We start from the raw sequence: 23,741 nt of genomic DNA, 5'->3' as shown, positions 1-23,741 counted from the left end.
TTGGCATTGTAGACATTGAATGAAAGTACATCTATAATGAACAGTTATCTTTTTATTGTCATAAACAGTCACTTTTCTATCTTTTAATATTCTGTTGGATCTCTGTCACCGTAATAAGATTTTGCGAATTCTGCGACGTCCCTCCGGCTTTGAATTTGTCATTTTTGGCAAAATATTGCATATAGGGTACCCTCATGGTACGGATAACTCCTCCTACAGTTTGCAAGATAGGAAATTGTTCTTATGCAGATCAATTGTAGATTTATTAGAGGTGTGCATATTGTTAGAATTTGGATTTCTGATAATTTATGAAAAAAATACCAGCTTTTAAACTATTTTGGCAAAACATTGCATATACTGTGGTTTCATTAATATTCGAGGGTATCAATTTTTTGTGGAAAAAGTGAAAATCACAGTTTCAAGGATACGTAAATTCGTGGCCAATGATCCTATCAATACAAAATGTAAATAGAAACTGCACCTCAATGAACACTTAAATTCCTTAATCAGCTTAATAATGAAATCCATAAACATTGGTATTCAACGAATATTGATGAAACCACAGTAGGATACCCTCATTGTACGGATAACTCCTCGTACAGTTTTCAAGATAGGAAAATGTTCTTATGCAGATCAATTGAACTTATATCGGAAGTGTGCATATTGCTAGGATTTTGATTTCCGATAATTTAGAAAAAAAATACCAGCTTTTGAACTTAGTCATTTTTTTGGGCCAAATATTGCATAAAGGGTACTCCACTTCACTGGATACGGTAGATAGTGTTTATCAATTCAGGGTTGACATGGATTTTGGATACAGTTCATATACAAAAAAACACGGTTTGATGTCACATTGACAGCTTCTCACTAATGTTTTCAATTTTTCCGGACATCGTCCTTGAATGTTTAGTAACTTGCAGGAAAACTTGGTGAAATCTGTGTCACATTTGGAAAATTAAAACAAACTGTGATTTGTTTGACAGTTGAATGAGAAAAAAAAATCACGTCTATTCACCGATGAATATGTAGATTGAATATTGTCATAGTTGTTCGTTGATTCTAAAATAAAGACGACTAAACACAAAAATATAATAAAGATATTACTTCATAGGCTTGAAGTCAGGAGTGAACGATATTCTTCAATTTCTTTTTTGAATCATTTAATGAGATTTTTTTTTCATTGTTAAAATGGTTAATTGATATTACTGATTTGACTTTATTGTAACAAAAAAAAACTCATTTAGATTTAAAACTAACATAAATAATTGTCATTTAAAAAAGGCAGTATATCATGAATGCTTATTGAACTCTGATTTTTAATACATCCGCGTATCTTTAAGGTTGGGTTGGGGGTTATTCAAATTTCTTCAATTTTCCTTTAAAAAAATTCTGATTCTGCGTTGGTAAAAATAAATTCGCCGAAAAATAGTAGCTTGTTCTTTTGTAAGAAATAAGCGGGAATGCAAAACACAAAAACAAAATTTAAAAAATCCAGGTTTTGGTATCAACTATGGACTTAGAAAGAATCAAAGTTTCAGTTATCTTTTACAGATCATTTAAATACATGTACTAGATGCAGTGGGTAACAGAACAATGCAACGTTTGTCAAAATCTCGTACAGTAGGGTGCAGTGCTGGTCAGTGGGTAGGAACAGTGCTGTCCAGTAGAGTACAGTGCCTCTGTACAATGAATTAACAGAGGGGAACAGTCATTGTACCGAAGATGGCAACGAAATACCAACAGGTTTTTAATTCAGAAGTTAAAAGAGCAGCTATAAAGGAAATTGATTTTAAATGGTTAAAAAATATCATAAAGAACGAAGTAACATGAAAAACTATATCACATTCTATTTATGACGTAATCATTCTTTGAACTTGGCTTCTGGTCGACTACTTCCTGATCTAAAATTTCAATGATTCCATTGTTCAAAGACGACTATTCTAGAGAATCTTTTATTATATATTATTGATTTCTTTAAAAGCTTTTCGAGGAAAATTCATTTTTAATTTATATTTTTGCAGCTATAAAGAATTACGTAATAGGCTGCTGGTATATATAACAAAGTGTAATTGTTTCAGCAAAGCAAAGAAAAACTAAAGGCAATCATTTAACTCTATACACAAGTTTGAAAAAAACACAGAATGGTCCACCTTTTGATTGGTAAATATTTGAATGAAGTGACATTTACAACAGTACTCCTGTGTGTTGTATCTTTGTACGAGGGAGTGACATCTACGGTTGTTCCCGGTGAGAGGTATCGTGGTCCCGTTGTCCGAGTGTTGGAGATCATTGGACAACAGCAGTGTGTCCGGGAATGTAGACACAGGCCCAAGCTGTGTCGGGGAGTCAACTACCGGAAAGAGGATTTGTTGTGTGAACTCGTGTCGTCCATCGACAAAACGGAAACCAATCCTGGCTGTGTTAGAATTGAACTCAATCAGGTATGTTTTTATCTCTTCTGTTTTTGACTGGTCATTTATACGTAAGAAATGCTCATAACACGAGTTATCAATAACATTATATTGAAGATCAAACATTTTTAATATTGCTTGTTTTATTATACGTCCTTAGGTATTTAAGTTTGGTAAAAAAAGTGGCTCCTCATTATTTAGGGGGAATAATAAATAATTGTTGTAAAAAATATTCAAGAGAATGATTTGGTCAAAACAGCTGTATCTTGTGTGTAAGAACTCTCAGATAGTTTAGAGGCTAGTTTGTTCAAATCAAAGCGTTTTAGATATCCGTTAATAATTTTTCTCTAATTTGTACATAATGTAATAAGTAATAAGGACGGTTATGTATATATTGAGTGAGAAATATAACTATCATAGAAATGAATGAAGTTAAGAAACGCTATTTTGCAAAATAAACATCAAAAACGAAATTTCTCAGGGTTAAAATGCACTGATTAACCAAAATCCCAGGTACGCTTTGTTACACCTCCAATTTAAGACCTACATGTACTGTATAATTCATCGCTCGCAAATTGAAGCCAGTAAAACGAGGAATAAATAAATGAAAATTTGTTCTTACTGTTGAGTATTGGTGAGTTTTATCAAGAGCAACATACAATACATTGCAGGAACATCTTTTAATGAAATATATGCAATTGAAAATCGGAACATTTGTTATTAGAAAACAAAACCAAACCTAACAAACAGTCACATATAATGTAAATGTCTACGTTAACCAAAGTAACGTACATGCTTTTATAATCAACCGTGACCGTCTTGTAGACTGTAAATGTACCAGAAATGAACCAGGAATGTCTGGCGTGCTCTTCAGACGATCAGTGCGTGACGCTGTCCAGTCAAAAAGTCCATTGTATTCGAGGTGGGTTAAATGTCGATTTTTTTTTATACAGACAATGCAAATCTGTTCACATAATATAAAATGAAAATGATAAAACAGTGATCCCCATTTCTTAAAATGATCAATATATTTGTTTCATTGATTTGTCTTTTGCTGCAACACAAAGAATCGGCGCATGCATGTATTTTATTTCAAGATCAATAAAAACAAATCCCCATTAAGTTAAAAAGAAACAGGCATAAGTGTAGTTTATTACAACAAAAAAGCAATAGTCACTTTAGTACCATAACGTCTACAAATATTTGTCGAGGAGTCTCATATATGCATTAATTCAAGTTTCATAATGGAGTAGAATAATCATAATATTGTAATGACGACCACCTCTCTGCAAAAAATATTTTCAAACAGGACTAAGAGGCCTACAATTTTAGCAAAAAATTAAAGACCGTAATGAAGTGCATGGTTAGCCAAATAATACTTTTCTATTAACAGGTCTATTTGTTTATTTAGAAATTACAAAAAATGTTGAACTTTGTTCATAGAACTTCCTAATTCATTTTATTAAATCTATACTACTATGTTAAAATAATAGACTCGTTTTTTTAGACTATTATACCAAGAAATCGGAAGAGTACTGTCTTTTGTTTTATATAGTTTAAACATCACTGGTACATGAAGCTTTAAGATTACCAATTTGTTTTTGTTTTTCTCAACCAAGCTTCACTTATTAATAATCAAGGACGATTCCTTTAAAATATTCGGAAATCATCTGGATTTCTTTTATTTAACAATCTTGCACATGCGCATTACATTTACGCTAAATCACGGGAGGCTCTTTAGTTTATGATTTCACAATATCATGTTTGCATGGATAAACTCAGATACGATATTACAAATACATGTATATTTTCATAGAAAAGTTGTCATATATTTAGTTCATCAAAGGAAATACGGGAGATAACTGTCACTCAGTGCATTTAATATGAAAAATCCGCGAGAGTTTCGAATATCAACATGGTGTGTAAATTCGAAGCGAGTAAAAAATGTTGGTTAAAAAGTGTTGAATTCTTCATTAATATGAATTAAATTTATAGGTGAGAGATATTTTCAGCCTCAAAATGGTTTGTTATGAATAATTTAACTGTTATTTTCAATGCAAGTTTGGAGCGATTCTGCAATTGTTTGCTACATTACGGGCATGTGGGAGGCATTTTAACTGTGGCGATGGCCTGTCCCGAGACACAGTTAGATTATTTAAACTAAGCAGAGTGTAATGAAATAATAACATTAGTGTAGGCTTGAAGCTTGGTTATGTAAATGTCAACAATACGGTGTGTTGATGTTTCTATTTAGTAAATATCAGATATCATATGCAATGTCAACCCGTGCACGCACGGGTCCAAGTCTAGTGATTAATAACTAAATATGAACAAGCAAATGCAGACTCCATTATCTGGTTATACTTATTTTAATATAACGGGAATTTTTTTTTCTTTGGAATTATTTGCATCTTACTTTAAACCGATTCCAATACATTTACTGTTTTAATAAAATGGAATGTTTGCCTTATTTTTAATTCCTTTAACATTAAACTCTAAAATAATAAGATAATGTGTTCTTGTTGCTTTTATCACACAATCTTAGTGTTGAGTAATAAGCCATGTATACATGTTTTTGAAATTATTGTCTAATTACATTGTTTTTGATTATATATCTGATAAATGTTTTAAAAGCTAAATTTATAATATTTTCAAGTTGATCATTGCTAAAATCTCTCTTTTCTTCGTTAATATTTGTTAGTCAGTTCTACATCATATTCAAAATTACACTTTAAAACAACAAGGTCCTCATTTTTTTAGTACTTTTGAGAAACACTTATCAAAGCCGTTGATTTTTTTATATTAACGGTCAATCTATTGTATTTCCTTTAAATTATCAATATATATCTGCATTTTTTGTAATATTGTTGACAGTTGTTTCCAACCTTGCGTTGCATAAGCCTGCAACACAATCATCAACGCTTACATGGACAGAAGCTGGACTGACTTACTCTGCCAATTTGGCAGTTGATGGCAACAACGGTACAGACCATGCCGTAGACAAGTGTTCCAGCACCGAGGGTGGAGACACAAATCCGTGGTGGCTGGTGGATCTGAAAGCTGTGTATTCCATCACATCTGTCAGAATATTCAATAGAGGAATGGACAAGTGGGGAGAAGGTAAGGGTACAAAGTAACACTGTACAACGAAGTACCGGTATAGTCTACAAGTAACGACATCATAAACCAAAGTAGAGTAGTGTAGTACAGCTTTGATCACATCCGTGAAAATAAAACGGGAAAAACCTCTTTATCTCTTACTATTTTACTTTTAGCAAGGAGAAAAAAAACCAAAATATACAAAGAAAAAAATGGAATTTATGCAGTCTTCTGTATTATTAGTTTACAATTTCACAATAATATATGTGGACTGTTTTTGCATAGATGTGTCAAACCGGCTGCGGAATGTTACCGTCACTGTAGGGGTGACAGAGTCAGATGTCAACACTTCCTGTGGTTTCTTTGCTGGTCCCGGTACTCTGTCACAGCTGGTGGTCATCGACTGTCCGACATTACCACAGGGGAGATTCGTAAAGATCTCCATAACCACCGAGTTTCTCACTCTATGCGAAGTTGAAGTGTTTGGATACTCTGTCTAATTATAATTGCTGATGTCTTTTATCTAAATGATTCTCTTTCCGACCAATCAATTACTGTGTATTTCTAAATAAACGCAAGCATATTTTAAATCTCGCTTGTTTTATATGTGAGTTGAGTACTAAAGGATTAAGATAAAAATTCAGTGTCGTGATTTTAAATTCCCGCGATTTGAACTAAAAAGACGGGATCGCAAAATTACGTACTCGCATAAAATAAGGAATTCACAGAATGTGTATGTTGAAGTGAGGTTTTTAATAGCTTAATGTTCAGTTTTGTGACAAAATTCTATTCATAATTGCTTAAAGTGTTTGTTTTTTTTATAGAACTGCATGCAGTTGATATAAAAAATGTGAAACGTTTTATAAACTATTATATTTGATTAAAAATTTAGTAATTAACTCTGAACAGTATGTGTTACGTTTTATTCTGTTCTGTTCTCTTTGGTTCAATAAAAAAATCAGCATTTATGTTGTTTTCTTTTTTAATTGCATTGTCCGATTTTTTTGGCTATAACAGTATTAAATTTTTTCCATAGAAACCAATAACTTTAGAAAGTTATATACTTTTGCCAATTTAAACCTGCAGAATCGGTCTCCTTTTAACTTTAAAGGAAATAGAAATAGTTTCATTTTCGCCCCCCCCCCCTAATGTTTGGGTTTATTTTGCCCACAAGGTATGTATCATCAGGTCTCATTGACCCTCTGATATTATTTTTATTATATATAATTTTAATGTAATATATCATTTCTCAAACTTATTCAAAAATAGTTCTTTTTGGTTAAATACCTTTTATTACAATTCTTGACTAAGTCTCTGTTTAACTTGTGTCAAGCGTTAACAATATCTTTTATTCAATAAATAAGACACGATAAGAAGTTAGGTACATATTAACACCATTCGATGCCATGAGGAATTTTGGATAATTTGCTAACAAACAACTTTTACATAATCACATGACAATCAATTAAGAAAGCCTTTTGATGTCCCCTTTACTCAATTACAGATGTAGCAATAATCCAAATTTTAAAAATATATTTGATTAAATAAATGCAAAATCGTAATCATTGTAATTCGGAATTTTTAATTTTGTTCGGCGGTTTCTGTCGTAGCATACCAGACGACAAGTTCGACAATCGCTATGAATAGATTGAATGAATGACAAAGCAGTGATTGGCGGAACTGTGTTCATTATCGATACGTAGACATATTCAACACAACTGGTGTACCACTGTGCGATTGTATTAGGTAAGGATTGATTGGCGATCTTAGGAACACAATGCTTGTTAATCCGAGATTCCTCTGACTTGGAACCCTGACCCGACGCCGCTAATTATTTTGGCGTGTGATATGGAGATATGGATAAAAATCAAACAAACTAGTTGTCACTGTATAAAGATATGTCATTTTGCACGTCTCTTTCACCAGAGACATAAATAACGTCTCTGCTTTCATGTAATAGGCCTATCTGCTTTTGGAAATATGATAAAAAAAAAATTTCTGTAGGCCCAGTGATGCTATTTTGCATGTGTATTTATGAATATATTCATGCAAAACTATCAGAAGTGAAAGCATGTATTAAGGCATATGTGGCATGTTTCTGCTAGGAATAATGGAAACTGCCCAACCACATATGCAGTAGCCAAATCAAGACTATTACATGTAACTTTGATCAGAATAATAAAATATGACGATCTACAGATGCGTACTATCGATATTAATTGATCGCATGATTGTGAGGGAGATTCAACGATTTATTCATCCATGTTATTAATAAATTGTAGTGTTTTGGGGGTATTTTTGGTTTGTTTTTTTTTGGTTTTTTTTTCATTTTTGATGAATGTCGAAACAAATTGTTAACATAATAAAAACAATAATTGACCTATTTTAACCATTATGCATTTGTAAAATAAATACCTGAACAATCGAAAGTTTTCCCGTTTCTTTGCATTATTATTTCCTCAACTTGATCGGTGCAGAGTCTTTTAAAGTTTTCTATGTCATCACATTCTCCATTAATCATTAATTGTTGCACCGTAAAATCTGACTCTAAAACAAGTTGATTGGTTTGACACTCTATCTGAACGATCTGTACATTTACTGGACATACACGTACGTAAGGACAGTTCGCTATGCCCATTATGTTATTACATACACACGGGGGAGTGTCTAGAGACAGACTCATAAATGATTATTAAAATCATTATTAATAACAATTACACGCGGTAGAGATCTATTGAAACCAAAGGTAGAACTAGAATAGTCTGCCACCAAATTTTTACCGGTGTCATTCGACTTTGATATTTGACTTTCAGCAATGTCTATATTATAAACTCAATTTATGACATTTACTCGCATGCCCCTATCACTCAATTAGATAACAATACCCCATTGGTTTCTGTACCTTGATGACCTAAATATTGTTATGGAAAAAGAAAGCTTATTAACCCCTACATCAATGACACTCTGACCTTTGCTTTAAAAAAAAACACAACCCGACAGTTTGACTAGCAGTTGAAGGAGAGAGAGAGAGAGAGAGAGAGAGAGAGAGAGAGAAACTCAGAGGTCCCATACACCATTAGACAATCTACTATTGACACCACTTCAATATTTTCAAAGTAAGACATACTTCTATTACAAACTTCTTTAATGATTTAGAGAAAAAAACGCGGGGGGGGGGGGGGGGGTACCATTCGGTGTCGTCAACAAAAATCAATAAAATGACTACATTAATTTTTTGTGTAGGGTGGATCCTCCGAATCCCTCTCTTTGTTGTTTACCGTATTCCCCCTCCCCCAGCATTCATGCTCGTTTCGTTCATTATACTTTTTAACCAATCAATTTTTTCGCATAATTCTGTCTTTAAAAAAAAACGGATATAAAAATGAAAGATTTGGAAAAACTTCACCTTATTTCTTAATCGGAATTATTATTACCATGGCAAGGACAGTAATTTTTTGATTCGTTTTACTTATGACTACAATATTATTCCTATTTACTACAGATTAAAGATAATTTTAATTAAAATATTTTAATTCCTGCATTTGCAGCAAGAAAATTGAACTTGTAGAACTTTTACAACAAGCTCTACAATTGGTGGACATGTGTCCATGCCCGTAAGTAATGTTTTTTACATAATTAGAGAAAATATTTTTTGCTAATAAACAATCGTTGTTGTTTTAAACAAGTGTTTTACTTTATTTAAAAAAAAGTTTGTTCATTTACTTAAATTTCTGTTGACCTTTTTTTAAAGCCACAGCAGCTAGACGAGGTGCAAGAACTTCGTAAACACCCGCACTGTAGGTTTCAATATCTTTTTATATCGTTATTTCAAAATTTCTTCAATTTGACAGTTCGATCATGACTAGATTTTGAGTTAAATGAATAAAAATCATCCTTTTTTGTTTCATTTAGATCAACACCCATTAATGGTAAAAATGACGGGTCGGTAATCCTAATTTTTTTACATTCTTAATATCAATTATATGAATAACATTAATAATTAAAAATGAAATCTCTTTAAAATCATTAATTTAATATTTTTTAAAGATCCCAAACAACACCCATTGCCCCCAAAAGAGATTGGTAAGTGTAATATCAATTAGAATAATTATTTCATTAGGGAAAAGGAGTAGTCTGATATCAAAGCAAATATATCTAACGCGTTCACTATCTATGAATTGTCTCTCTTTTCTCAGTAAACCAAGAAGACTCATCAGAGGAGAAGATGGGTCCTTCTTTTCTCCCATTGGGTTAGATTTTATTTTTTATTTTTTTATCGCTCACACACCATTTTTAATTCAAAATGTTAAAATTTTAAAAAGGTAATTTCAATTATTTCATAAAACTTATATATATATATCAATATACTGTTGTTTTTTACAGTAGAGTCCACCGTCTACTTTGACTCGTCGTAGGTTTTAGACTTCTTTATTTCTTTCGGATAGACTATCGATTTTTTTATTCTAACAGAATTCGAGTGAAAAAAAAATCACTAATATTTTTCACTACTATTTTTTTTTCTCAGTTTGGAAGTTCTAGCGATTCCGATGTAAGTTTTTTTTTGTATACACTACCTAAATTATTTAAAAAAATATATATTATTTCTTAGAATTCGTTCTCGTTTCTAATATAAAACTTCTTTTATTTCATCGCAATGATAGCGACCTCTCCCAGTCTACCGAGGAGACACCAGTGTAACTTCATTCACTTACATGTACATATTGTCTCTCATTTCATAATTGTTTTGGAGGGACGCCTTTTTTATATAACAATTTATATTTCAGATCACAGGAGGACGGCGTGGAAAAAGAAAAAGAATCATTGTTGAATTTAAATCTAATAAATTGTATATGTGCTCTTTTTTTAAAAAAAATGTGTTGGTTTTTTTCCCATGTCATATATTAATTTTTCAATACGAGAAAATTTGATAAACTTTACTAAGAGAGTACTGTAAACATATTATATTTAGTGTGTATGATATTTGGCGGAAAGGAGTTTTTGAACAAGTAGGCGTGGATTTGATTTAGCTTATTCCTGAATATTCCTATTTATTTACATGTGTGCATGACATTTAGCAATGAACTTGATTTAGCGGAAGCTACCATGTACACTACGTCAAAAATTCCAATAAAAATACAAGGGGCCAAATATAATACGTTTACGGTAATTACTCTATAATTTTACGACTTGCGGACATGTCACTGAACAACAGCCATGCGCGGATTTAGAAAGAGGGAGGGGGTGAGTCAAGGATCCCCTGCAAAATTCTATTTTTCTTATATTAAATTACATTATAAAATTTCCAAAAATATGCCTCGTACACCCGGACAAGTTCAAATAACCGTCAGACTAGCCTACCCCCCCCCCGGATTTTTTTTTGGATCCGCCCATGTCATTCCTTTCTGTTCATATTTAAATAAAAAAAAGAAAGTACCGAAACAACGTAAACATTTTTTAATTGTATTAAACACAGACGTTCAGGGTACATGAAAAAAAGTGTCGAATCTACAAAAAATAAATATAAAATATTTATATTAATACAAATTAAAAATATAGTTTATCAAAAGACATATAAACGATGTTGGGGGTGGCTGACATTTTATACCATCTTGTTATAATTGATTATGAAAAAATTAAAATTAAAAATATAATTCGTCATATTTGAAAAAGAAATGTTAAGACCTTGTTCATGTTATCATGTAAAAAATACATTGCTATTAAAAAAAACAGAGATTACCTCTTTGCGGGGCGGAGATTATATCTCCGCGCTGGAGGCGCCCGCGGTGGTTGCTGTGGTAGAGACCTAGCTGGAGGCGCCCGCGGTGGTGGTTGTTGCAGAGACCTAGCTTGGGGTGGCGGTGGTGGCGTTGGCCTTTTGGTGCCTGCCTGGGGCTTTGGGACGGTCACTGGACGGGTTTCCATTTCAAACTATGTATAAAACAAAAGACAAAAGTATGTTTCTATGCTACAAAAATTTTACTGGGAAACTTTACATGCAAACTGAATTTAATATGACTCAGAATAAATGATTTAAGATTTTCAAAAATATTAATATAAAACAAATAAGTACACACACGTTCTTTTGGAACTGTTTCCAACGTCTTCCTCTTAACTCGGGCGCAACGACTATGGAACTTCTTCATTCTCACCCGAACAGGAGGGCCAGCGCAATCGATACAATACTGATCTCTAAAGCTTTAATTTAAAAACAATGACATTTGATATATTTTCTTGTTGAAACCAATACAGTAATGTATTTTAATATTATAAGAATATCAATACACTTTTTTTAATCGTTGAGTGACTTATGTCTTACATACACAAAACTTTCAGTGTCAGGTATTAATATATCATGTGAAAAAGGAAAAATTCTTGAACAGGTATAATTATAACATGATGGAATTAATTGAAAGAATAAAACCATGCAAAACTAATTATTAATCAGATAAATATAAGTTTTAAAAAAGATTAACATAATTACTTTGATTACTGAATGGAATAGTGTTCCTGAAGGTTGATGTCTGGCTGTTAATCTGAGTAGTGGGAAAGAGGATGGGGAGGGGTAGTATGTGTTCTTACCAAAGTAGTAAGGGGGGGGGGGGGGGTTCTAGCACAAGTAGTTTTGCGGGTGGGGCGAGGGTAGTATGAGTACTAGCCTGAGTAGTTAGGGGGGTGGTAGTGTGTATAGTAGACTATGTAGTCTTAAGGGTGTAATAGTGTGTGTGCTGACCTGAGTATAAAGGACAATGGAACGATGTTCACGAGACTGGGAATAGATTGATGTTTGTGGTTATGCTAGGGGTGAATGCTCAAGTACATAACAGGGTAGTAACCAGGGGTTTGATTAACACGTTTGTCCGTTCACTGTCAATCGTTTAATATGCTCGTCGAAGTTGAACGATGAGGGATTGTATCTGAAGTAAACGAACAACTAGAAACAATATACATGAGCAAAAATACCAAAGTACTATTCTTCGGCGTTTGTAATGAAAATAACAAGAAAAAAAAAACAAAAAAAAACAAGAAAACAAATAAAACGAATAAATAACAAGAACACAAATAAATAACAATGTCAATACAAAACCAACTCAACAAACAATGACTTACATTCATCGGACTCCTGGTCCCGCATTCTTGGAGTGATAAAATGCACTGAAAATAAAACAGAATCATAAATATTTCATCAAAAAATATATGACCGTATTATCATTTCGAACACATGTAATGAAACCGTTATTTACCTGGCGGGCACACAGCACGGCCGTTAATTAGGCGACAGTTCGTATCCATGCTGGTCCGATCGAGTTGCTGGTTAGAAAATGAAATTGTCGAAGTTACATTCCTTGTAGTCAGCAGTATTTTACGATATTGCGATTGGTCGAGATTGCTTCAAACTGACAGGGGGCGGTGTTTTCTCACGCAGTAGAGTTCCTCAGGATTAACCACCTGTTAAAGAATGAAAGAAAAGATAGACAGAAAAAACATTCCTTGTAGCTAGCAGCATTTTCTACAATATTACACTTGGTCGAGATTGCTTCAAACTGACAGAAGGTGGAATTTTCTCACGCAACCGTGTCCCTTAGGTTAAAACACGATAGAGAATGAAAGAAAAAATCTCCATTGTGTTGTGGGGTTAAAAATCTCCATTGTCTTGTGGGGTTATAAATCTCCATTGTTGTGTGGGGTTAAAAATCTTAGGGGGACAGGTGGGACAGGTACAGATACTCCCCATTGTTCTCCTATTGTTCTTTTTTAAACAATAGCCCATTGTTTTGTGGGGTTAAACAGACGCCTATACTACTCATGATTATATAATGTAGATGCATGTTGTATTGAATAAGGTTTCTTTTTAAAGGTGGTTGAACAACAATTATCCCCTAAAAGGTCAGGTAAAGATGTTTTACTATGGAGAACCCTGTAAATCTGTGTTTACCAATGGAAATTGGAAATGAGGGGTTCACTTAAATGGCCATATTTTGATTAAACCTCAATGGAATTTGCAATATGTGGCATTCTTTTTTCTCAGAATTGCAATAGCTTTTTTATTCTAAGACAAACCGTCTTTTCATAAAATGTTGGTGTACTAAGTTAAAGGTACGAGGAACAGTTTCGGATAAAGAACCGTCAATATTTTTGTAAAAATTGATAGTGACTGTACTTGAAGATTTACCAGTGTTGCGTAGATTCATGAAATGAATTTTAATGTTTATAAATAGTTTATGGATTTCTCTTGTTTATTTTTAGCTTAAATTTTCAAACAAATTTTTGTCAAAAATTTCTCGGCACCTATTAATAGCAGAGGCTTAAAATTTTAACCTCTTTGTGTAGGCATGCCGTATGATGGGATCCATTTTGAAAAAAATAACGTCAACTCCCTGTTAAATATCGACTGCTTATTTTGTATATTCAGATCAGAGCGGGGGTATCACTTTTGAGTATTTGCTCACAGGTATCTTGTTTGTTTGTAATGAATTGACCTTTCAATTATGTTTCTTTTTAAAAAAAACCCTGATATTTGTTGTTACCAAGAATAATTGCATGATGTAACCTGTACATCCCTATAGAAAAGATCTGTGTTGCAAAATGTGACATACTGCAAATAACTTGATGCCTTTTATATTAAGGGGCATGGTCACGATTTGGCTCAATTTTTTTTTCTCTTTTTAATGTTTACAATGACTTAAATAGGCATTTCTAATAATCAACCAAAAATTTGAGTGTCAGTCGTGGAGTTATAAGCGAAATATAGAGCTCACAATTTTGATAATGTAACCAAAGCTGAGGTCATGATTTTGTTTACATTTTAAATGTTGAGGAAAATGTTCAGGTTTAGACCAAAAATGAATGTTACAAATGCTAGGAACTGTTTCTTCAAGTTAAAAACGAATTAGTAATTAGAAAACTCAGCTTGAAAAAGAACCTTTATCGGTATATTGAACTTATGTAAACAAAAACATGGCACGAGCCTTATTTCCATTATATTTTATTGAAAATGACTGTTTGAAACATGATTTTTCATAGTGTTCACCAAAAGTTTGGCCCCACCACACCGAATCAAACAAAGCTGTTTTTATGAAGCATCAATAAAAATATTTATATCTTGAATTTCATAATCCTGTAGGCACCTTGCATGTACAAAATCTTGATCTTAAAGAAGCTTTGTTTAATATTCTAGATTTTAAAGTAAGTTATGATAATGTCGTGTGTTGTAAAAGGTGCATAGAATAAATTTAAACAAAACCATTGAATTATTGTGAAATTGTCTACAGAAGAATTGAATAAAATAACTCTGAGTAAAAGGACATTTATTTAAGTAATGATGTAAACTTATGTATTAGATTACTAGTTTGATGAAACAACTCATCAATTTTCTGAATTTGATCCTATGAAATATTTTAAAAAAGTTAAAGTATTAAAAATTAATTGATGCACTGAAGATGAATAATATTTTTGTTCTGAACTTGCTTATAAGAATTTAAGTCTTAATTTGTTAAATGAGTAACTATATTAGATTGTAATGATATTTGCATTACATTTATCTATAGAAGATTATGCGAGAATGAATTACTTTTATGATCATACGATTCCTAACTTTAAATGGATGTTTAATTTAAAACTTGATTGTTTTCTGAACATCATATTATTTAGTTTTAACACAGTCTTGCTCAACAAAAAGTGCAAAGTGTTGAAAAAAAAGTTTGGTTAAGAATCACTTTGTAACTGACAGACTGCATTATATTTTGCTGAATTAAAAATTCAGCTTTGAGCTTTGATTGAATGTAGACTGGTCATTCAAGGGAGAATGAAAGACATTGACTAAAATGTTCCACATTGTTGTAATTCTCTTTGACTTTTGCTCAAGAATTTTTGAAAACAGTACAATTAATGTTTTAATTTCTATGTTGTTTTTCTTTTTGTTATTAATTTCAGGTAGCAAGAGCTGTAAGCATTGTACAACGCTTGCCAACATTGATTCTGATTCACCTGCCTCAGAATTGTTGAAAACAATGACCAGTGATCGATACAAAGCGTAAGATGATAAATACTACTGGTGTATGTAAACTCATTTGTAAACATTGAATGAATAGAACAAATGTTTTAATCTTAAAATGTATTCCTTTTTTTAGAAAGACTTTGTTTGAGGTAGAAATCGACATTTTTTTGGTGGGAAAAGGGGAGGAAGTAAAAGAATCAATTCATGACTTCAATGGAGAAATTCATTTAACGCATCCCTTAAATGATGGCAAATTTGTTCAGTAACAACGTGCTTTGGTCAGAGGGCAGATGATTCATTCAAAATCATATCGAAAGGTGACTCAGAGGAATAGCTACACTACTCTGTATAACAATGATGGTGAAGACCAATTTGGTGAGGTGCTGTGTTTTGGTGTTATCGAAGATTTCTGTACCAAAAATAGTCACAATTATACCTTTGTTCTACCTTTCCATGAGGTTAACATCAACATTGTAAAGGACAACACAACAGGCAAATGTTGAGTCACGTTATGTCCGCCGTCACGATATGTGCGGCACTTATTTGAAAAAATCGTCACGTTATGTCTGCCATCACGAAATGTCCGCCACTTTTTTTTAACACCGTCACATTATGACCGCCTCCGTATAAATTTCATTATTTTTATTTTTAATCGCCATTTAAGTTCGATGTTACGAAATATTCGTCTATCTTAAACAAAATTACTCATTATGTCCGCCGTCACTGAACTTATTTGTTTGCTTATTCGGTCAGTATGTGTTAATTCAATCGCGACCGAAAATCTTGTGTCGCTTCTCAGAACATATGTAATTGAGTAACAGTTGGAAAGGTGCTTTTATAAACAATAAGACTATTATTCGAAGTCAAAAATCTTCACATTGAAGATGTGAAATCGTAACCTGAGAATGTGGCTAATAAATTAACCTGTTAAACACGCTAAACTTCTATAGTTATGAACAGAATAATTCATTATGTATTATAATTAAAAGTTTGAAGTCAAAGGAAATTTTGTTCTTGGGAAATACGACTACATTATGAAATGCAGTCGATCGCCATAGAAATCATCAAAGTACTGCAAGTGTCGACAGATTTCTTATTTCTTTGAAAGACCATGATAATTCACTTGACTTGCAGACTATAATATAGCGATATATCTGCCTCTCAAAAATATATGCGCTTCTTAAAGTTACACTTAAGGGAGATATATGTGCGCTATTGGGGATTGTATTTATTGCTAATTGTATGAAAATTGATAAAAAAAAACAACTTTTAAATGAAGTTGTGTATTATGAGGTTGTAATGCAACTTAATTTACTTACAAGGTTAGCTACAGCCAGTGGAATACTAATTTTAGTAATAATTAATTAATACCCAATATATTAAATACAAGATAAATAGTTTCCAGAACTATAATACTATGCATGTGTATATGAAGGTTGCACCCTGATTTGTATGGCTGTAGGTGGGGAGGTAAAGGTGTATCGATGTACATACAATGTATGTCTGCATTTACGGATTCCGAACCATGGCTACATAAACAGCACCATCTGGTGTAAAATTTAGATGCTCGCTTTTGCATCAATTCTCCCGCTGATCTTTTTTTTAGCTGATTATATATCATTTTGAATGCCCAAGTCTACTCGTATCATTAAATTATATCAGACGACACACATTTCCCTGTAGAAAAAGTTCAAAGAGGCCATCAATTTTGACTAATTACTTAATTTTGTCAGCACGTAACAATTCTAAACTTGCACATAGTCTTCAAAAATTTAGGAAGATTTAAATAAAGAAGTTATCCCAGAGAAAAAGTTACGTGTTTTGTAGGCGGATTCGGTTTTTAAAAAAAAATAAACAATTCCTGATATGAATCATGAGTACATACTGTTTATAACAATGCTTGCTACCCTTTGAAAATTTAAGTAGCCATTAAACATCTCATTTTTTAAAGAATGTTTGAAACGATTACACAAACTGTGTTCAACAAATAGTTTTCATAAAACATTTTCTTCCTTTCTTTTTCAAAACACGTTTTATATACAGGCTTTCAATCACAACACGTTTTTATAACAAAAGCAGAACTGAAAGTATAGTCATTATAATCGTTTGACACCATATCACATATATTTTCAACCCGCAGCAACAACGGAAGACCTACTCGTGGTTTTGCCACGAGCTCTGCTCTAGTTACATTACTGTTCATAAGCATTGCAGCTATCAAGAAGTTAGGTTTACTGTTTATATAAACTTATCAAACACTGAAGTTGGACCCAAGCATTGTCCAGGAACCCTAGTCAAAACAATTGAGTTTTAAAGAATATTTTTGGTCTTTGTTTTTTCCTGTTGATCTGGCTTAAATCTTATTGTGTACATTGTAACCGTCTTTACAAGATTTTAAACTGGACTTAAATAATATAAATAATCTTATTGTCTCTGTAACATTTTGCAATGGACCTTTTCTTTTTGTCGGCAGAAAGTCTTTGTTGACGAGATACCTGGACCTCTGGCAGTGAGTTAGTTGGGGGTAAGTTTGGGAGGTTGTTGTTGATATATCTAACTCATTACTTATATTCTGTGTCCATTGTCACAACAATACGGCGAGCTTAACATATTGAAATGCTCAAAATGTTAGCTTTGGGGTCAAAAGATCATTACAAAGTTGCAGAGAAGATAATTTAAACATGGGGAATTTCAAAGAGCTTCTCGATTTTCGAGCATCTTGTGGTGACAACCTGTTGGACGATCATTTGAGATCCTGTAAAAAAAATGCGACATACGTATCAAAAGCATCACAAAATGAACTACTTTTCTGTATTAAGAAGTTCATACAAGATACAATTGTGCAGGAGGTTCGAGATCAGCCGATAGGTCCATACTTTGGCTATCAGTGTGATGAGGTGACTGACGCCGGTAACTGGGAACAGCTCGGTGTTGTAATTCGGTATGTTGTCAATGGGAAGCCTATTGAACGGCTTATAGAATTTATAGAGTGTGAGGAAATCACTGGAATGCAAATATGTGAATCCTTTATCTCGTGTATGAATGCAGTTGGTCTGGATCCGAACTCATGTCGTTCCCAAACAATGGATGGTGCTGGAAATATGTCTGGAAAACATTCAGGGTGTGCAGCACGATTTAAAGACCAATATCCTAAAGTTGTATATCATTATTGTAGCTGTCATGATCTGAATCTTGCCATCAGTAAAAGCTGTTTAGACACATTAAAGAAGCAGGGTATATTCTTTAAATATTCACCAAAGCGCACGCGAAGGCTGGAAAGGGCTGTTGATGAAATCAACGATGAAAGAACTGAAAACAAAATTGACAAGAAGTTTAATGTTTTTTTCAGAGACCAGATGGGCAGAGAAACACATCGCCCTGCAAACATTTTAAGAGATGTATCAGCCAATTTTGCTATGTTTAGAAGCAATTTCGTTAAGAGAAAGAAACTAGGATGCAAAGGCGGTTGTGGAAGCAAATGGTCTCGTAGCAAAATTGTCAGATTCACAATGTATTGCCTCCTTTCAAACAATCCGGAATTTCTTTAAATACATGTCTGGACTTAGTAAGAAATTACAAGGAAGCAGCTTGGATGTATTGGAGGGATACAGAATGGTCGCACATGTGCGCGAGGTTATATCAGGGTTGATAATGAATATGACAATGTCTTCCATCGCATGGAGGAGATTGCTCAATAAACAGACGGTGGGTGTCATGATTTTTTAATACAACAACTCGACTTTCGGTTTTCAACCTTGGCTCAACAAAGTGCTCAAGCATTGTGTCTGGTGCCCTCAATTCTCTCTCGTTTGAACCAGGAAGTTTTACATGCTATAGAAACCAGCTTTGGGTCAGACATGCCAGACCAATCTTCATTTCTGCAAGAGTTATGGAAGCAAATGTGGAGTCATCAAACAGATCAGCCAGAAACACTTTCAAAGACACTTCTGGACGATAGAACATGCCGAACCATGTTTCCAAACATCACCAAAGTTATTCATTTACTACTTTTAACGTCAGTAACATCCAGTTCTGTGGAGCGGGCCAATTCATCTTTACGATTTATTAAGAGTTATCTGCGCTCTACGATGGGAGGAGAGCGATTTAATGCTCTTATGCTTTTGTTTATACATAAAGACATCAAGGTAGATGCCAGTAAAATCATTGACATATTTATTTTCAGAAATCCAAGACGGATGTTGCTTGAAAATCCAACTGGTGATTAAAAGAAATGAAAACTTTATCTTGTTTGTTTATTTTCATTGCTTATTTCATCTTTTAAAAGTGTACATTACTAAAAAAAATACCTCTATTTTGAGCCTGGTTTTACCTTCAAAATACACGAAAACCCAGGAGATTACAGGGCTCTCGCAGGTATGATAAGGCAACTGTCAGCGATCAAATTCCTCTGATCGATATGACGTCACAATAAGCAGCATGATGTCATATTTGACTCAGAAACATGTCGATTTTAACTTTATCTCTGGTTTAAATTATAAAAATTACAGGCATAAAATATCACTAGAAACTCTTCTAACTGAATATAGCATCGATTTCTCTCTATTGCGTATAATTATCATTGATGACGTCACAAGCATGTTTAATAGAGAAGATCATGTCGGTAGACAAATCATCGGAATGCAGTGTAAACAATGCCAAAATAAGACCTATTTAATACAGATACCTAAGATTTAGATGAGTGTCAGTTAGGATATAATCAGGATAATACAAGCATGGATATTTTGTTTTATCAGCGAGTGTTATCCACATGAATGTGTCGCATAATACCAATATATCAATTTACCATATTACCATATGTTAAGGGGACTGTACATAAAGAAGGAGAAAAAGTCCCAATTTCTATCAAAACGTCGTTTTTTTTCAAATTCATTGGCCCTGGCCCCAGTACCAAAAATGGGTGTGAGAGGCCTGAATCAGCAGATGCTGATTCCTTATTCGATCACTAATACGACGCCATGCCAAATTTTGAATCATTCTTAAGCCGTCCTATCCTGTTTGTAACTTTTACAGTTAAAAAAAACCATACCCAATGTCATAATAAAAAAAATTCTCTGTTTACACCCAATGCATGTAAAGTTTAGTTTTCCTGCAGGTTCTAAACAATTTGCAATTTTGAACTATCATACTATAATTGTTTCATGCAGTGGACATATTTACTGTACTATAAACAATGGTAGTTATCATGGTAAATACTTATAGTATGAACAAAGCGCTTGGGGATAATTTTCGAACAAAAAAATCCTAACAGCTCAACAGCTACTAGAACATGTAGAACCAGGCACACTAAGTTGACTAACAAAAGAAAATCGTCACATCCTAGTTTTCAGTAACTTCTAAAAACTTACTTGTCATAATCCACTACTAAGGGGTTTTCTACATCTTCTTTCAGCTTTCTGATGACTTGCCTTACAGCTCTCTATAAGTAAAAACAATTCGTTAATCGCTGGGTTTGTCTACAAGACCCAGTCTACACCGGATATAATGTGAATTAAACTATAAAGTGTAAAATCGGATGCCGTTTATTTCCGAACAAAGTTGACGATATATTTAATGGTGATCTGATAGACTGATACGATGTTTTAAAAATCGATTTAAACAGGTATCAAAAGATTATTGTTGCCAATAGTCGCTAATATACTCATCATGAGACGAAATGCGACTGAAAAGCACATGAGAAAATGGCGCCAAGTCTTTGATGTTTGAACGATCGGCAATATGCCGAGGAAATCAGTACATTTGATGTTTGTTCACAATTTTTAGAATTGCAAAATATCAATGTTGTTCTTATGATAATAAATTTATCGATTCTTGTTCCATTTACCGAGTTTTAAGCAGTAACTTTTTAAAACTGAAATCAAACAAACCAATGGCGCCATTTTTTTCTCCAGCCGATCTAGCTACTTTAAAACTTACTTGAATTCCGTCGGGCATCTTGAGGGCCTTCTTGCTCTTGGACGAAAACATTTCCCTCAGATGAGCCAGCTCAGACAAAACACGATCAGCGGTTCTCTGGTCCATTTCTAACGTCGTACAACTTTGAGTTTAAATTAACGAGTAACTGGGCTCTGAAACTGGACCCGAAGATGGACCTGCGAAAACGAACAGCCAATCAGAGCTCAGTAAAGGAATTGTGGGATTGCTTCATTTATGTATTTTTTCATTATGTTTTTTTTTAATGTAGAATTCTAACTGTATTTATGATCTTTAATTTTGATAATATGATATATTTTTAACAGTTTCAATATTTTGAATTAAAGTCTGGCAAGCAACAATTTGCCAATTATCATTATTTATATCAAATTGTTCATAAATACATTATTATTTTACTCTAATGTGTACCAGTTGCATGGAACTCTATATATTCTATTTTACAATCATTTCGTATCGTCTAAGTAAATTAAAGGTTATCGTAAATATGCAGTGGCAACGGAAACAAATTGAAAGTGGGGACTGGACTAATCCTCTGAAATCTTGACAAGCAAAAAAAAAGAAGAAGAAAAAACATAAAAAAACCCTAATCTTCAAAATCATGAAAATCCTAATCGGGGGGGGGGGGGGGGGGGGGGGGGGGGGGGGGGGGGGGGCTTATATACCTACGACTCAAACTTCTCAATATTTCAATCTTTTCAAGGGTAAATTTAGGAGCTCTATTATATCTCTGCTGCGAGAAAAAAATTGGGGGGGGGGTGGGGGGTGGGGCTGAACTCTCTATGATGCTACGTGCCCAATAGTTGGGTCTAACTTTGCAGAAAAAGTGAGGGACGGTGTTAAGCACCCCCCCCCCAGCCCTCGGTTCCGACGCCTATGATATGAACGGCTATCTAAGCGCTGATTCATTAAAATATATAAACCATAATTTTGAGGGTATCGAAGTTTACAACAAACTTAATTTTTGCAGATACATATATAACAGTATATACGTTCCTGATTTTTGGAAATAATCGGGATTTTTTTCCACAACAATCGATTTAAAATATCTTCAAATGAATGTTAATAACAAAAACAGAAATTTCTTTTGCGCTATTTAAAACTAATAACAAAGACAATCTTTATTTTGTACCAATCCAAACCAAACACATCCCTATGATTTTCTTCTGTTTTGCTTTGGAAAAAAGGTGTAAATGAAATTAAGTTCGTTTTCTTGCATAAAAAATGAACACAATAAAGATACTGCTTTAAACACGATAATTGTAATGTAGCCTACATTTTTTCAACGCAAACTGGGCATGAAAGGATTAGACCATTTCATCTTTTTTTTAATTAAAAAATGTTGTTGTTTTTTTAAAATAATTATCTGTGTATATGAAGGGTATTTTATTTCATATATTTATTTATAATTATTTTTTTTTCCTTTCTTTTTTCAGCTTGCATTATTTTCTGTATTGCCCCGATAGGAGGTGGTGAATATATTGTTCTTTGATCGTATTGTTACCTGTTAGTTACCTGTGTATTCTATGTGGATTGCAGGGTTTTTTTCGATTTAAGAATCAATAGAGCTGATTAACCAGCGAATTCGGAAATTGCACACAGGGGCACATCTGTCCTCCAAGAAGCACAGGTGTTTCACACCTGTTCTTTCTCTCTCTCTCTCTCTCTCTCTCTCTCTCTCTCTCTCTCAAATCTACAGTAAACTGTTCTACAAATGGATCTCGAGATTTTTATGTTGTTTTTTCCCCTATAATTCAAAAATATAATATCTCAGCAGAAGGGAAAGGAACACATCGTTAGATATATATGTGCATAATTTATTTGCCGCAATTAAAAATGACTTATTTATTTCGTTCATTTTATGCATGAAAATTTAAACACAAACATAAGAATAGTATTCATATTAATCAGTATATTAGTGGATGGTCTATAATATCATATAATAAATTGCATGCACTGTACGTACATTGTTCGTATAAATCAAACGCACCTGAAATGGCTACATCCGGTTTTATTTTTAGGTTAGATCTTGATATTTTAATATTGTGTGGTTTTATAATAATATTTACACGTACTGTACGATACTATGCATCATCACGGTAACTCTAGACTATTCTGGGTAAAAAATTCTTGAATTATACCGGGGAAGGGGAGAAAGGGGGTGATGGGGGAGAAAGGGGGTGATGGGGGGGGGGGGGGTAAAGTTAAGTTACATATAACATAATTTAATTATTAACTCATGCAGAGTTTTCTTGAATTCACAAAACAATGTACTTAATTAATGACTA

At 33.3% G+C, this 23,741-nt stretch overlaps 1 protein-coding gene and 1 long non-coding RNA gene across 2 annotated transcripts; one reads left to right on the top strand and one right to left on the bottom strand.

Moving 5' to 3' along the window:
• Positions 1–2,135: 2,135 nt before the first annotated feature.
• LOC128172810 (uncharacterized) lies at positions 2,136–6,010 on the top strand. Its single transcript, XM_052838556.1, has 4 exons — positions 2,136–2,441; positions 3,237–3,333; positions 5,286–5,531; positions 5,796–6,010. The coding sequence occupies exons 1-4, from the start codon at positions 2,142–2,144 to the stop codon at positions 6,008–6,010; spliced, it is 858 nt and encodes a 285-aa protein (XP_052694516.1). The 5' UTR covers positions 2,136–2,141.
• Positions 6,011–11,101: 5,091 nt separating this feature from the next.
• Positions 11,102–13,095, bottom strand: LOC128172847 (uncharacterized). The gene is made up of 4 exons (XR_008242359.1): positions 12,752–13,095; positions 12,618–12,662; positions 11,585–11,705; positions 11,102–11,438 (listed from the first exon to the last, which is right to left on the bottom strand). It is a non-coding gene; the product is annotated as an uncharacterized LOC128172847 (long non-coding RNA).
• Between the last annotated feature and the right edge of the window lie 10,646 nt (positions 13,096–23,741).

Source organism: Crassostrea angulata, chromosome 2, assembly GCF_025612915.1.
Source record: "Crassostrea angulata isolate pt1a10 chromosome 2, ASM2561291v2, whole genome shotgun sequence".
NCBI classification, from domain to species: domain Eukaryota; kingdom Metazoa; phylum Mollusca; class Bivalvia; order Ostreida; family Ostreidae; genus Magallana; species Magallana angulata.
The sequence above is the reverse complement of the archived record's forward strand: the minus strand, read 5'-3'. Positions and strand labels throughout refer to the sequence as shown.